Source organism: Lutjanus erythropterus, chromosome 1 (assembly GCF_056507025.1).
Source record: "Lutjanus erythropterus isolate fLutEry1 chromosome 1, fLutEry1.hap2, whole genome shotgun sequence".
In the NCBI taxonomy this organism is placed as follows: domain Eukaryota; kingdom Metazoa; phylum Chordata; class Actinopteri; order Lutjaniformes; family Lutjanidae; genus Lutjanus; species Lutjanus erythropterus.
The window spans coordinates 5,349,133-5,366,565 of NC_139317.1; the positions used below are offsets into that span (position 1 = coordinate 5,349,133).

General features: G+C 39.5%; 1 protein-coding gene across 1 annotated transcript; it reads right to left on the minus strand.

Moving 5' to 3' along the window:
• Nucleotides 1–4,447: 4,447 nt before the first annotated feature.
• On the minus strand, nt 4,448–7,478 carry socs4 (suppressor of cytokine signaling 4). Its single transcript, XM_084723393.1, has 2 exons — nt 7,357–7,478; nt 4,448–5,789 (listed from the first exon to the last, which is right to left on the minus strand). The coding sequence occupies exon 2, from the start codon at nt 5,767–5,769 to the stop codon at nt 4,582–4,584; it is 1,188 nt and encodes a 395-aa protein (XP_084579519.1). The 5' UTR covers nt 5,770–5,789; nt 7,357–7,478; the 3' UTR covers nt 4,448–4,581.
• Nucleotides 7,479–17,433: the final 9,955 nt, after the last annotated feature.

Consider the following 17,433-nt stretch of genomic DNA (forward strand, 5'->3'; position numbering starts at 1 on the left):
CAATAAATGTGGCTCCTGACTGTCCATTGACTGAGCGCTGACACGTCGGCAGGGATCAAACACAAAGACAGACTCTGTGGCTCGACAGATGGGCGTGAGATCAATAACTATAAGTTCATCAGTTGCACATGATGTTTAGTTTTTGATCACTTCTAAAAAAACATTGCTGATACCCATAATGTAATTTTGAACACACAAAATACATTGTGTTTAGTAAAAATGCATTTTCAGATTAGAATTATGAAACTGCACAATACAAACTTTTTTTCATTTTGGATAACTGAAATTAAAATAATGACTGACAACTGGTTTGCTGATATCTGAAATGTAAGTTTTTCCTAGTAGAAATTTTCTTTAAGGAACCAGAAACCGAAGCAGCTAAATGGAATTTAGCCACCATTAATTTTATTATTTACACATGTGCTTTTCCAGGAACAAGTGAACACATCGTCCATCAAAAAGGCCTGTTAAACCTGTGATTGTTATCAGATTGTTGCTCTGAAGGCGCAGCTTAGTTGTGAGTCTGAGTCTGAGCGTACAGTGGCTAAATTTTAAAGGGATAGTTCAGATTTTTTGAAGTGGTGTATGAGATACGTATACACAGTCAGTGTACTACCTACAGTAGATGGCAGTCGGCAAGTCCCCTGTTTGGAGAAGCAGCAGGAGGACTGGTGTAGGAAGCTAAGCAATGTGCTGCTGGGGACAGGGTCAGCAACAAAATATATTTAAGTCACCTATAGTGTAGTCGACAATATATTTAGAATAGTTTTTTTATATAAGGCAGTTATTACTCACCAAACTCCTTTGACATTAATTTTACCTTGCAGAATATGGGAGATGCTGCTCTACCACAGCCTTGATTGGTTAATTCATTTCTGTTGTGTGACTTCTGTATTAGTTTGAGTTAGTTTGGATTCTCCAAAAGTTACACTGTAATAGAAACAAATTACTCGATTGAAGCAGCAAATTACTGTTTTTTGCTAAAGGAGTCTGGTGACTTTGGAGGGAGCAGTATTAGGCTTATATAACAGTCGTTTCCCATCAAACACAACGCTTAAAAATGGATGAAAAAAGTGCACTTAGGAAGAGGGGGAGGGGACATGTTCGTCTTTACAACTTTGAACCAGATGTACAATTTTAGCAATTTATTAATTTATTTATTTAAGGAGTCATTGATCAAAATGTATTAAAAGCAATTTTTAAATTCAGTTTGCTTTGAATTTTTGAAGAAGGCAACTGTAACTATTTTTTATATTTGAGACTTAAACTTAAAATTTAACTTAAAATAATCAGTTTGCTCTAACCTTCAAAAAACGGTTTGCATGGAGTTAAACATTTCAGGCTAAAGTGGATGGATTATTTACATTCAGTCAATAAAGAAAATGATGGGGGTCTGTGTTGCTGTTGCTTGTTTTGTTCTGTTTTGTTTTGTTTTTAGGACAACTTGAAATAATTGGTTTTCTCCATCTTCAGAAAATAGTTTGCATGGAGTCAGGTACAGGTTAAACTAAATAAAATGTTTACACTGGATCAGCATTAAATACTTGGTGTGATTGACTTCAATTTTTAAATGTTGATCCACTGTTTTAATTTTTTCGTTGCACACTGGTACCCCTGATGTCTCTGGAAGCTGAGGGAGTAAATACTGCCACAAGTACCTCATTGGACCCCACTTTAAATAAAATCTGAACTATCCTTTGAAGGTTTAAATTTATTTAACATTTAAATTAGTCTCACTTTTGTGCAACTGTCTAAAATCATCACACCAGTCTGAGCACAAGCCGTTAACATGCTAACCCTGCTGAGCAAACCAGCTCTAATATCCTCCACCTAAAGCGAAACAGAAATAGAGAACTTTGATGAAAGCACAAAACGAGGAAAAGAACACAGTCCGACAACAGATCAGCCAATTTAATCAGGCATGTAGATGTAAAATATCTGTATGACAGCTACTGAGGACAAAAAAACCTAATGGCCGTATGATGAATATTTCATGTCCTGTTTTGTATTCATACAGCTCACGCTGGGGCAGATATTTTACGCTGCTGGTTGGAAGGAGAGAGAAACTGAATGACACATGAATCAATTGAAAAATCTGAATTCCACCTTGGTTACGGGGGGGAAATAGTCTTTTTCATGTCCTTATCTCTCTTTTTGCTCTGGCATTTAGAGGTGTCCTTTGCAGAGAGCGGGATGAATTGTTTTCAGAGTGATACTTCAAAAGCAGCATTTTCCATACCATTAGCCTGTCTAACTATGACACAGCTGCAGCTTCAACAGGCGTGGATGAGCACGACTTGAGCTGCACCATTAAATCAGAAAGAAAATGATGAGGAAAAAACTGAGAAACAAACAGCCATACCATGAAAGCAGTGTAAATGGCATTTATTGGTTTGTGTATCAGTGTGGTGAATACAATAAAAGCCTAAAGGAGAATCACAGTGATTCAAGAGTAGTGCTTAGTCTTATAGTGTCCTGTACTCCACCCCAATATGTCAACAGATTTTTTAGTAATAATTTTGATAACACTGAAAAGGTAAAAGTGATTTTAAAATACCATTTTACAGAGGAGCTTTCAGCTGACTTTAAATGGTAAAGAAGCAGCTGAGACAAGCGAAGAAGATGAAGTCTTCCCAGAGTTCCGATCAGTGCGTTTGTGCTGCCATCTTGTGGCTGCAGAGAAGAATGCAGTCCCACTGAACAGGTTCAAGTCCTCCTCATAAGAAGCTGCTGAGAGGCACAAAGCACCTGCTTGCACCTGGTATGAATAAGCATCCTGGGTAATCCGATCACAAGTGAACAGTATGGGTGCACAAGTGTGAATACACCAAAGATACAGTGAGATCAAATCGCTCAGACCACATTCAGAGATGGTCTGGTCCATGTCTGACCACATTCTCTCAGCTTGTACCTGCCACGATAAGCAGCACACGTTTGTGAACACACCGTCTGTTTCAACTTTTTTCACCATTGAATTAGTTAACATAATATTCATAGACTTCCTTAAAAAATGCACAATTTTAAGAGTTGTTTATTGAGGAAAAAGTAATAAATTTTGCAAGATAGGATCAGCAAATTCATAATATTTTTGTCGTTTTTGTAACTTGAGCTTTAAATGCAGCGCATTAAGTCAGGGGTCTCAAACTGGCAGCCCAGGACCAAAGGAACTTAAGAAACTTTGTGAAATGCTGCCTATGACAAATTCTTAGTTATTTGGTCTTTGTTTGGCAAATATTATACATTATTTCTTTCGCTTGTGTAAAAAACCAAGTGAGAGCCAATCACAAGTGGTCACTCATTATAATGCCAGATGTGAACTAACCTATTCAGAGCTGTCCACTTGAGACTTTATCACCCAAATGCATGTTATTACCAGGTGTTAGGCTGAAAAAGGTGTCATTTGTGACCTTTACAGTCCTTGAGCCGACTTATCAATAAGGTCTCTTTTTTCCGTCATTATGTATCTCTCTTTCTTTCGTTCATACTGATTACTGACAGATTGCATGAACCCATTTTGTGCAGCAGATAAAAAGTTCAGCTGAAAAACAGTTGTTTCGTCTTCAGTTCACCAGACTCAACTTTCCCATTAGACGTTAAATGTGTTGAGCGATCAGTAAGGAGCAGTTCATAACCTCAATCTTCACACTTCTTTGGAGAAAGATGTGATTTGAATTTTCTGATTAGACTACAACTGTGTTTAAGGATTTTCATTGATATAGAAATGTTGGAACAGACTCTGTACCACACAGGTCTAAACATTCTGCTTAGCTGAAAAGTTACTGTAGAATTAATAATGTTTGAATATTACTAGAGGCAGTCAGAGTCTTCGTACTTCTATCCTTTGACAGCACTTTTATGATATAAAGGTATATGAAAGGAGGTTTGGTCTCAGCTAGTTATCATGACAGGTGCAGTTCCTCAAGATAGTAGATGTCTTTGCAAGACAACTTTGAAGTTGTAAAGTTAACAGAGAAATGCCTCAACTTCAAGACTCAATAATCCACAAAAATGATTTCATGTCTTGGTCATTGTTGAGAATCCTTACACCATGAAAAATATTAAGGCTTGACCCTGGTTCCAGAGACTGTCAAGATGACCAGATGCAGAACCCAGGTTTCAAATCATCCCTTAGTACTGTAAAGCGAAATGGAGGGGCTACAGTTCCTCTTTTCCCCTTTCCCCAAACCCTTTGGACTGGTCATGAGAGCAGGACTCGGTAAATAAACCCACTTCCTGCTGTTTCTCTGTTCTTGAAAACCAGCCCAGGTTTCCATCTTCAACAGGTTGGGTGTAGTATCAGATAAGTAACTACTAGACTACAGCAGTACCGAAGGATGACCCAAGAAACATTCCTGCAATATGTGGGTTCAAGTCTGTAGAGACGACTGATAAACCTTTGCAGGTTTACTTGTTCAATCTCTTGATGCATCAAGTGAAGTGCACCAGTGAAGATCTTTAAAAAACTTCTGCACCTTTTAGACCTTTAAGAGCTGCAAAAACAAACAATATTCCTGCCTCTTTGCCAAGAGAACCAGCCCTTTGCCTGTCATATCTTTGCCCTCCATGTTATGACCATGGCGGTCACACAGCACAGGCCCCATCACACTTAATGTGGTACTGTCTGAGGTAGTCTCTGAGCTGAGGTGGCAGTGGCAGGCTGTCTATGCCCTGGTAGGTGGTGCAGCTACAGATCACAGTCCTGCACAGGTGCTGCAGGGAGAAAGCGAAGGTCCTGGAGAGCGGCCGGGAGAGTAGGGGCTCAAAGAAGAGGCAGGTGGCGGGGTCGCTGTAGTGTTTCAGCAGTCCTGTCACACTGGAGTCCTGGTACATGCACGGGTCGCGCACATCAAAGCTGAAACGCTTCTCGTTCTGCTCGATGCGTGCGTGCAGGGAGCGGCTGTAGCGGCGGAAGCTGACTGAGAAGAGGAACTCGTCCTGGGCGGAGTCTCGGAGCAGAAACGTCCCCTCTGGTTTGCCCTCCAGGAGCTCCTCTGCCTCGAAGCGGTTCAACACACCCCAGTAACAGGGGCTGTTGTTGATCTGGAGGAGATCTGGGACCAGGATGTAGTCAGTGTGACCGCAGAGGCCCTCCGCTCCCTTGTGAAGACAAGAAGGGTCCCAGTCTTCCAGACTGGTTTCTCCATGTGCAGGAGAGCTGCAAATGTCCTCCCAGGACAAGGGCGTCTGTGGTGGGGAGGTGGAGGAAGAAGAGACGTTTGGTTTGAGGGGAGTCTCCATGTCCTTCAGGGCACTTTGGTGGGTGGCGTGATTTTTAATAAGGTGCCAACATCGGGCCAGTTCAGATTTGGGTGAGAAGGGGCATTTGTCCTGCATGAGCTCTGAGACGTGGATCTTGCGTTTGGACCAGAAGAGCACAGAGAAGGGTCGCGAGGAGCCTGATGGATGGTGGTGATGATGATGGTGGTGATGGTGTGAGCGCAGAGGGAAACACTGACCCACAGCGTCCTGAAACTTCTGCCTCAGAGAGCGGCGGGACAAGGCCTTCCGACACACAACATCGATGTCTCCAGATGTCAATGCGTCCCCCAGAGTGCTGCAGCTACACTTCCTCTCTCTGCGCCGCCTTGGACAGGATGTTGATCGCACTCCCAGCTCCTCCGTCCCCTCCACCTCCAGTCCCCCGGGACTTGACCCATTGCGAGAGCTGCGGGAGCGTTTCTTCCCCCTCCACACATAACTATCTGCACTCCAACTGCGGAGGCCACATTTAGGACGTGTGTCTGAGCCTCGTGGCTTTTTCTCTGACATGGCTGCTTTCTCTTCTCACTCTGTGACACAATGAAAAACAGACATCTGAATCAATTTCTTTATTGTTAACCACCATTGCTGATAAAAGAAAATCTGTTTGACATGACTTGAGCAGATATGTTCATCAATGAAGTGACAATAAAATTTTATGCATGTTACATTTAACCACAACACATTTAACCATTTTTACAATAGCTGAGGAATCTTGGTACCCAACGTAACATTGATCAGCTTTCTTGTATTTAGATATTCCATGTGTTAGACTTGACTATGTTGAAGAGAGAGACAAATTTTGAAGATGATTAAAAGATGTTGCCAGCTGTAAAAGCCACACCGTATATTGTCACATCATACGTTAGCTAATGTTGGTAGAAGCTAGCTAATGATTGATGTAGATTATCTAAATATTTAGCTACTGTTTTGGTAACATTAGCTATCTAACTAGCTAAGTATTGATGTAATATAGCTAGCTAAATAACATTTGGTTAACATTATCTATCAGATGTTAGATGTCTCACTAACTATTGGGGCTGGTTGAGCACAAGGCAAAGGCAGAAAAACAGAATTAACATTATACTGCAGTGTTTTTCAGGACAAAGAGAACTTTTTCCATTTGGGATCATAATCGTGCTGTAAACAACTCTCTGAGAGCAGACTACTCCAACCAGAGGGGTGGAAGAGTGACGGGGACCAAGTCATCATTTTGCAAGTCTGAAGTCTTTGCACTTTGCAAGTCAAGACAGGCAAGTCCCAAGTCATATTGTTATGCCATTTTATTTTCAGCCTGCACATTTTGCATACTGCAATTTGTTGCTTCTTAAACAAAATTATTATTATTATTTTTTCCAACTGGAGCTCAATAACGTCCTTCATGGTTTTCTCCTGCAACTTGGACGCTTTTGGATTGGTTTGAACAAAGTGAGGAATTAATTGTCAACTGTCTGAGAATGAATGAAAGTTAATTCAGAATAATAAACTGATTTATGGCACACTTTTAAAATAGTAATAATAAGTTGGATTGGAGTCCAAGTCCTCTGACTTGAGTCTTGCTCTAGAAATCAATGATATTTAAATTATTTTAAGGAGCTACAATGGATTTTTTACTTTACATCCTGACCAACAAAGAACTCTTTCCTCTAATCTCTGTGTGTGCAAGACTTTTATCTAATCATTTGGTACAAGCTAAACAGGCTGATGTTGAGTCCCATTGATTTTTTCTGATCATCTCCAGTGGCAAGAAATCAAATTAAGACTGCAGCGTTCAGAAACAGCCTGCAGACGGAAATGGATCAGTTTCTTTAAAACCACAGAAATTGGTTTAACATCCACCCAGGAAACAGACTTTTCATACTTCATTCACAGGCAGTAAAGTTTTTTGTTTTTTAAAAAATAAAACTGCTTCCAAAGCTATTATTTTATCACTTCAGTTATGGTGACACAGTTTGCAGAGATGATCACTGATAATACAAAGCAACAACCTAATCAAAGTGAAGAGACTGTGAGCAGCAGGAGGTTTAACCCCACAGGCTGCTAATCACTCTCTGTTGTTATTAACTCTTTGAGGATTAATGAAAGAGATTATCTTACCTTCCAAACAGTGTCAGAAACACAGCTCCACATCCATATTGTTCACTGCACACTAGCGGACATGTGTGACCAGCCTGCAGCCTCTCACAGCAGCTCTAACAGACGGCAGACTGTTCCGCTTCCTCCTATATAATTATGATGCCAAATCCCCGAGGGGGCAGCAGTTTCCTCTCCACCAGGGCCGGGTTTGCATGAATGAGGGGAGGTGGAGCAGGGTCGAGCCGGGAGAGGGGAGGGTGGTCTCAGGTTAATGGCAGTGAGACGTCCTCCTCCTCCTCCTCCTCCTCCTCCTCCTCCTCCTCTCTCTTACATCTCTTTTACACATTCATTGACGGATTCCATCTCCAAAATAAGAAAGAGATAAAAGATAAGCAGAGCAGCCGAGCAGAGAGTGCTGTTTCATTCACAAAGTGAATTATTTCTGCTTGTAATTCTATTTCTGCATGCTGATTTGAGTTGTTTTAATTTCATCAGAGGCCCACAGCTTAACTTAAAGCATTAAAGCACATTGCATGGGGAGCTTTAAAGGGATAGTTCAGATTATTTGATGTAGGGTTGTATGAGGTTCTTGTCCAAAGTCAGTGTATTACCTCCAGTAGATGATGGTCGACACGCCCCCAGTTTGGAGAAGCAGAGAGGAGCACCAGCACAGAAGCTCTGATTTGACTGGCAGTAAATTCATATTCCTTTGCTGGTTTGAATGCATAAAAGGGGGAAAACATATTGCTTTTTGAGCCACTGGGAGCCCAAATCTTATGGCCAGTCAAATGATCTACTGTGCTATGCCTTTGCCAATCAAAGATCAGTGTCATCAAATAGAAAAAAGTAAAGAAATGGGTACTGATGATAGTCCTTTCAGTCTGCCTCCTTGAAAGAGGAAGAACGACTCCACTGAGTGAACCTCCTGGTTGTCTGACTCACTGGATGCACACTGCAGGTATAAGTCCTGCCGCTGGTCGTTTGCTTCAAGCTGCATCGCAGTATCTGCTATCTACATTTTCAAAGTCCCTGGGAAACAAGAACAACCTCCTGGCTGCAAACTACATGCTGAAAATGGCAAATTAGTGTTCAGTTTAAGAGTCCGCTATATTTAGAATATTTTCTGATGAGAAACTGATGTTATATAAACCAAATATTGCTCTTTCCAAACCAACCAAGCTCCATGGGCAAAATCATTAATTGTACTTTGCTCCTCTTCCACAGCCTGGATTGGTCCGTTAGTTTGTATTACTGTGTGAATTCTGAGTTTTAAAGGGTTAGTTTGGATTTACTGAATCCACCAACCAGGGGTGCTGCACAGAATTCTGGGTCCTATATATTAGTAGTCTCTGTGTGTCCCCTTCCTCTCATGATGCATGTTTCTCGTTGCGTCTTTTATGTATTTATTTTTTACTAATAGTTTCACCAACAGCTGTACACACAAACCCGTAGTGGCCGCTAATGAATTGTTCATATCACATCTGAACAAGAAATATTCATCTTGAAGCTTCAATGTTTAGCAGACACTTCATGAGCTCACTGTGTTAGTTGCGCTCAGCTTTCTAAAATAAATCAGTCAAAAGCTACTTTGCTTTCTTTCTCTTGCCTTTCTTTCTTTTTTGTGCCCTGATTAACCTTTCATTGGGAAAGACATGATTCACTTTGCTGCCCTCTGATGCTCCAATGTCATCTGCCACTGGGCTGAATTAGATGTGTTTAGAGATGAATAGTGCAGAATGAACTGAACCCTTTTGTGCCTTTTTGTTAAGGGGTGAGAGGGGCTTTAGAGAGCCTACATAAGTTTGTCTCTGGATACAAAATTAAAGCCATGTTTAATTTAGTTACAGCGCTTATTACTGAGAAATAAGAAATCAAACAAAAACGAACTTCTGAAAGGCGGTGTTCTGAAAGGTAAAATTAAGTTTTTGCAAAAGTTTGATTCTGGCTGCTTTGGAGAGATCAAGATTCATTTTATATTCCTGCTGGAAAAGGCGGTCTGACGGCCAGTTAAAGTGGCTAAAATATACTAAATATAGAATACGCTTAAACTGATATTGATTTTTGAAGTCTAAAATACGTTTTGCTGCTGACCCTGTCCACAGCAGTGCATTGCTTTGCTTCCACCACCGGTTCTCCTGCTGCTTCTCCAAACTGGGGATGTTTCGACCACCATCTACAGTAGGTAATACACTGACTATGGACAGGTTCAACCCTACTTTTAATAATCTGAACTATTCCTTTAACCCAAAGCTATATGTGGCTTTAAATCTGTTTAAGTCTGTGGAGGATGTTAAACTACAAACAGATTATTCTACAGATTTACAAGAAGCCTGCGTGGACTCACACACCCCTGCTTTGACTCTAATTAACAATTCAGTGCAGTAGAGGAAACAACCAAGCATTTTTAAAAAGCTTCACTTATTGATTGAATAACCTTTGAGTTTCCCAGTTAAAACTTCCAGCAAGTGCTGCTGAATGGACTCATCTGTCAAGGTGATGTCATGCACACAGCGTGCACAGAGTCAGAGCAGGCAACTCGCTCCCGATGACATTTTGGAAGATCTATAATTCATGAAACAAATAGACTACATCTATCAGACAAATAATATTAGTCCCAGCGGTTTAGTGTGTGTGCTTGTGTATGAGTGTGTGTGTCCTTTCAGCTCTAACAGATAAAAGATAGTCATCAATAAATGCCTGACATCTCAGATAATGTAGTGACACTCAACTTCCTCTTAACTGAATATTTAATGCTCCTCACATTATCACACAGCCCAGCAGGATGATAACGCCACATGTTCTGGCAAACAACCAGATCAATTTATCTGACTCAGGAGAGAAAAAAACAGTAGTAAAGAAACTGAAACTAAACTTTGGCTGAAAGGACTGAACAACCCCAGGAAAACAAAAAAAAAACAAGTAGGTCAGATTAGTTTGTGCAAATTGCAAATGCAAATTTGAATCAAAGTCAAAACTGAAATCATAGAGCACAAGAAAAGAGTGGTTTAAATTATTAAACTGACCCATTGCTGCCATTTTAATACCCCAAAAATCCATATTAAATAATCTATTTGGATGTGATACCCAGTTTTTAAAATGCAATGTAAGTACAACATTATGTTACTTTGTGTTAAAGGTTCAGTTTGTAAGATTTAGGGAGATATATTGGTAGAATATAGCAGAAAATTAGTGTATAATCAAACAAAATGCACAATATAAACAATGAACCAGAGCATATGTGCCCGGAAAGGCAAAAGGTTTTTGACCGCTGCAGCGCTTAAATGTTTGTCACGCCGTATCATCAGTGTTTGGTCTTTTTTGAAACAAAACTGACATTGTTTGCACTTTGCATGGAAGAAATAAAGAGTTTTTGCTGCAACAAAGAACAACCTGTGGATTCTATGAAGAAGTACCACAGCGTACGATAATCAAACTAAAAGTCGAGCGCATCATCGCAAATTGTATTTATTGTGTCTTGCTAAATCTGGTGCAACCATGTTTTCATTTCTTGCAAAATGATCAGTGTCATTGGATGCTGTCCTTTTATAAATCAAATCAGTGAAAAATGTGAATCCATTAATCAATTAATTTCTCTCCATTTCCTGGATGAACAAACTTTGACTTTATTCATTCTCAGCAAGTTGACACTTAATTCTCCAGATCCGCTTTGTTTGAACCAGTCCAACAGCATCCGGTCAATCTGCAGCAGAGAAACATGAAGACCAAATGTTACGTTACTGAGCTCCAGCTGAACAAAAGATAATTTGATTTGCATACAGAATTATGAGGTGGTCAACAAAAAAGAAGACTGCAATATGCACAACAAGAGGGTTGAAATCACAGATGGAGATGCAATAACTTCCGAGTTTGAGAAAAGTAAGTTGAGGCTCTGTTGTTAAAATGACATTACATTTGTTGAAGAGCACACTGTGACTCATTTAGGACTTGAAACTTTAAAAGTTTAGGACTTGGGACTTTAGTGCAAAGACTTGACACTTACTTGTGACTTGCAAAAACTGACTTGGTCCCACCTCTGGAATCATTTATGAAAAGAAACAGTCCAAAGAGCTTTACAAAACAACAATGAAAGTAAATTATTTGTTAACAACAATAAAATCAACAGATTGAATTGATGCCAAAAATAACAATCAATTTTTCAGGGGACCATAAATGTCTGTTTGGTTTTCAGAGTAATCCACCCTGGACAGTATTTTGATTCACAGTAAGTTTCATTTCTCTTTTTTTATGTGTCAGATCTTCCAAGAGCCATCTGCTGCATCATTAGCTGTTCTTATAATGTAATCTGATTACATTAAAGCAGGAAAACTAGTTACTAGGCAACACTTTCATCATGTCATTCACTGATTCTCAGAAACTCACCATTTACCGCACTCTCCATGAAACATTCAGCCTCCTCAATGAAAGACAGCACAAATTGATTTGGCAGAATAATGGATGGGAGAAAAACAGACACAAGTGCACACACACACACACACACACACACACAGAGAGAGAGAGAGAGAGAGAGAGAGAGAGAGAGAGAGAGAGAGAGAGAGAGAGTCAGGTGAACTACTGAAAGAGACACACATGGCTTAAAATGGAAAACTTATTTTACCAAATGAAACAGGAAGTACAAATCAATTTTACAAACATAAAAGAAAACTAAGGTAAAAGTCTGCAGAAATATTTAACAATCTTTGTGTTTTTTCTGTCTTGTACCTTAACTACGTCAATCCAAACCACCAACTGTTACTCACTGAGTAAAGCTGCAATAGATGAGTCACAACTTAAAAAGTGCAATAAGTTCTGTTGTATTTTTAATTAGAGATCCAGAGGTTTTAGACTGAGTTAAGCCAGTGTTGTGTCAGTTCTGCATTGATGCAAACTGGGCCAGACTTTAACTCCAGTGATTTTTAGTGTGCATTCTTTAATTCTATGAACTGTTGAAAAAAAAAGACGAGGAAAAAACAGAGAACAGAATCTGTAAAAATCATTAAAGATGCTCTCTAAAGACGATAATAAATACCCTTCTTGAAACAATACACAGCTTGAACATTATATCTGCCTCGTCATGTGGGACACTGCGGTCAACAAGTGCACGAGCAGAGTTTGGGTGACCAGGTGTCCAACTTTATGTGGGACTGCACTGCATTTTTATCTCCTGTCCCACATCCCACATATTGAGACCGTATCACACGTTTTTTATCGGCTCAGGTTTTCACTCTTACACTTTAGTGCTCAGGCACTAAAACTATTTTGTTCGGTTTAGGACATAAGTGCAGTTTTGTTAGATAAACTTGACTTATTGTTTCCTTGATGAAAGCCCTGTGTTTATTTGACCCATCCTTTTTCATGCATGAACTTTCTTACTCTTTATACTACGTCAGCTGATGCTGATCAGTTTACAATGACATTGCTTTAAAGCCTGGTGTGTCTCATGCAGAGGTCAAAGGGTACGTGCCTCTCAGACTGTAACACATACATTTTGTCGTTTCGCTTCTCCTGGCTGCATAAATGTCAATAAGAACTGTAATAGCCTTCATATAAAAATACAAGCAGAGCAGAGTCTCCTTTCAATCAGAGCAGCATCAATTATTCATGAGCTCTCCTGTTGGCGGTGCTGCTCCTGGGATCGATGCCTCTGTAATGTGGACTGATACGAGCCCCTGGTCGAGTCCTGGCTGCAGCAGGTTAATGGGCCGACTGGATTTCACCCACTGCTGGAGGCTGGAGGCACTTCCTGAACAAAAACTCTGCACCACACCCCTCTGACACACTTTATAAGACCACAGTACATTGTTTGCATGTAGATACAGCAGACATTCACGTTTATACTGTATAGTTAAACGTAATACCTGTGAAGGTCACAGGTTTCTGGAGGAAAGCTTGGAAGCTCTGAGCTGAGATTTCCTGCTCCTCGCCATCTGTTTCCAGAGCCAGTCAATACAGATTTGGAGAAAGGGCTTTGTGACTCATGGATGTCTATGATCAGACGTTATGAAGTGTCAATGGAGAAAACATGTTCACAGCCATTTTAAAGGGCACATTTTCTTCTTAATGAAACAAAACTTCTTAGATTCATCACCAAGACAAATTAAAGATTAAAGGTCCCCTGCATGTTGGCGCCCAAGGCCATGAGACGTAGGAATGCTGAGGGAGCAGCAACCCCTCTTGGAATTTCCGATTCCTTTAGTCCATCAAAAAGACAACTGACAGACAAACCTGCAACACACACAATGATAACACAAATACCTCAGCAAACTCTGTGCTAGTAGAGCAAAAAGAAAAGGAAAAAGACCTGACGAACAGAGGAACAGCCCTGGTGACAAAAGCTCAGCTGCTGTTGTGAGACTCTCAAATGACAAACTTCAGCATCACCTGAATCAAAAGCGCCTGGCTCTAGATATGGGCTTTTGCATTTTGCACAAGTTTTGACGCAGGTTCTCCTACATGCTCAGAAGGAGAGAGAAGCGAGATGTTTGCAATTTTTCACCGTTAGACAGCATTAAATCCTACACACTGGTCCTTTAATTCATGTGTAAATTATATTTTAATTATATCTATTTTTTATTAAGAATTTTTGTGAATGCATTTGTGCTTGAAACACCCCATCACCATTGCCTCTGTTTGTGTGTGTGTGTGTGTGTGTGTGTGTGTGTGTGTGTGTGTGTGTGTGTGTGTGCGTGCGTGTGCACATGTGTGCGTGATCATCATGTGAATTACAGAGATGGTAAATTGAATCAGCAGGGAGTCTCTGGCTCCACTGGTCTCAGTTGTTTCCATTGATCTGTATGAGAAGACTCGTCTGACCAACAGCAGCGCTGCACCTCTCGCTTTAGACACCACAGGGTCTCATTACATCTCACTTAAAGAAGTATTCCACCTTTTTTTATTCATGCCAAAACCTGAGCTATCGGACATTTTTTATCGAGTGGCGGTCAGGTTTTTTTGCACAGATTTTTTTTAGGTTCTTGTGCATTTTTTATTCTTAATAAGTGTAATGAAATGTATGTATAATCACTACTCTTATTAATTGTGGTTTACTTTTGCCATTTTCTTGCTACACCACCATGAAATTCCTTTAGTTGCATATTTGAAAGACATTCACTCTGGATCCAAAGGAAACTTCTTACTCATTTTCAGAGCTGCAATGATTAGTTGATTAATTGATTTGTTGTTATCAAGTTAATCACCATCTATTTTGATAATTAGTAAGCAAATTTTAAGAAAAAAAGTTGTCTGATTTCAGCTTCTTAAATGTAATATTTTCTGGTTTCTTTATGACAGTTATATGAAAATCTTTGAGTTGAGGGCAAAACAAGACATTTAAGGACATCATCGTGGGCTCTGGGAAACACTGATGCACATTTTTCACCATTTTCTAATACTTCATAGACCAAACAAATATTCGACTAATCTGAAAAATAATCAACAGATTGATGAAAATAATCATTAGGTTGCAGTGCTTCTCAAGTTTAATGTTGGCAGTTGGAGGAACAGTCAACTGTCAAAATCACACAGTAGCATTTTTTTCCTAATACCTTCATGCTGACTGTCCTTGGAGTGAAAATTAGGGTTAAATATATATTCAATTGTGTTATTTTTTTTTTTTTTTTGACAGATATTTTTGGGCATGCCTGTAGCTCAGTTGCTATTTGCTTCATGTCATCCCCTCTCTCTGCCCTGTTTCCTGTCTATTTTAAATGAATAATTTTCACACATGACACACTTGTCTTGAGTCAAGTGGCTGTAAAATTTAATTGTAACATTTAATTTCCTATACATTTTTTACAATAAAAATTCTCTGTTGGCGAAACAAAGTGGTAAAAGAAAAAGGAAAGAAACTAAACTTCAAACCATACAGAGAGTCTTAAAAATGTCTCTCTGATTTCCTGAGTTGAATGTTGCAACAGTGGCTTGTTTAAAGAGGAGAAGCTGACTAGAACTTTGGCTCACCTCATTTGGGGTCACCATCTGTCTGCCTTTGGTTTTAGATGGATTGCACTGATAAATTACTCTTGTTGAGAAGCTTTTATTGCACTCATGGTCACAGAAGAAGTTTTTGTCAGTTTGAGTAAGGTCACCTGTCTCTCCTCTGTGTGTGTGTGTGTGAAGCACAAAAGCAGAGAAACACAAAGGACCAACAACAAAACACAATAAAGGCTCTAACACTGAGCTGAAATGAAATATGTGCACATAAATCAGGTAAATAACATAAATAAAATATTTTGTTTCCTTCAGGGGCAGCAGCGGTGGGGTCGTTAATATTATTATGGTCAGGAAAACACTGACTTTTTCCAATTAGCACTTTACTTTAGATGTTTACTTCTTTACTTCAAAGTAAAAGTTTGCAGGACTGCGGGACTGAAGTACATTTTCTCTGTGGTATGCTGTGCCACTTAAGTAAAGGATTTGAGTGCCTCCTCCACATATTGAGACGGCTCACGTATGTATGTATGTATGTGTATCATATGCACATTGTTTTGTAGCCATTAAGATGCAGACGGCCTCGGATATTCATCTGCTGCTGACATGTGAGCCGCTGTATCGACTTTCCTCAGGGGAGATTTATTTATGCCTGCAGCCGCTCGGCTTCCCGCAAGCAAGGTGCATCCAGAGAGGTTTCTCCTCTCCGTCATGTTATAGAAAGAGTGTAACCCAAGACAGGCTGGTCACTGGACTCAGATCACACACACACACACACACACACACACACACACACACACACACACACACACACACACACACAAACACACACACAGGCATATGGATATGGCATATGGATACATGTTTGCATGTCCCTGCAGCGCAGATTGGGTCGTGGTCCAAAATGTTGAGTGTTTTCAGATCATGAACTCTGTCCTGTTCACCTGAAACTGCAAAAGAAATAAATGCAAACTCATATTGTGCATATAAGCATGAGTCAAAGACACATTTTAAATACTAATGGAGATCCCGAAGTCAAATCTATCAGGCTGAATGTGGTGGAAACTTGTAGAAATGTGTAAAAGAAATCATTAATTTGATGTAATCATTAAACCACAAAACATACTGTCTCAGATTCAGTGTTTTAAAACTACCCTGTGGAGTTTTTAACTATTTCTATGGAGTATTACTTATGTTTAGATCCCTGATTTAGTTGTGATGTGCGACCTGCTAATAGTTAGTTTTTTTTATTAGTATCTTTTACTTAAGTAAAAGCAGCCAAGTTACACTGAACAAGTTGTGAGGAAGCATCAACTCTCTATTTGCTGAACCCCTTTTTGTTAAGAAATGTGTTAGTTTCAGTATTAATTGATATAATTACGAACAGTTGTACTCAGCATTACAAACATTTTTTTTAAGAATATATTCAAGAGAGTTTGAGTCCTTTGTTTCAACAGTATCCCTTGTATGTGCTGTGAGTAATCCGATTCTCAGATTTGATTGGTCAAAGGATGAGTGAGGAAAAGACAGCTAAGACAAACACTGAGCGATACTCAAATGATTTGCTTACTTTGAATGTATTTATGATTGCACACTGAAGAGTGAAATGAGGCTTTGTTGGTGTGAGCAAGCTAAGAAAATCAATGTTGAAGAGCAGTGACAGATTTGTTCTGAGCTGACTAATGAGAGCAAAGTCCTTCTTTTGTTTGTTTTTTAGAGACTGACAATAAAAGTCTGCCTAACTCTTTTTTAGAATAACTCTCTGTCTGTGTGATGTTTTTGTCTCATCATGCTTCCCTGCACCTCACTTTGCAACAGAAGTACAAGTACGGCATTAAAAAAAATTATAAAAGTATGAACAACAAAAGTATTTAGAGTTTCAAAAGTAAAAGAACTCGTTATAAGCAGCAGAATAGTCCCTGTCATTGTAATGCTGCCAATACCATAAAACATATCTGATTATACTACTGTAAGATTGCTATTATAGTTGTAGCTGGTCAAGATGGGGTGAATTTTAGCTACCATACTGTGTATACATGATTTATCTGTAAAATGGCATCTGTAAAGTATCTATAATTACTGTACTATATACTTCTAGAAGATAAATGCAGTGGAGAAAAAATTACAATACTTCAATGTAAAGTATAAAGTAGTTTAAGACTGAAACTACAA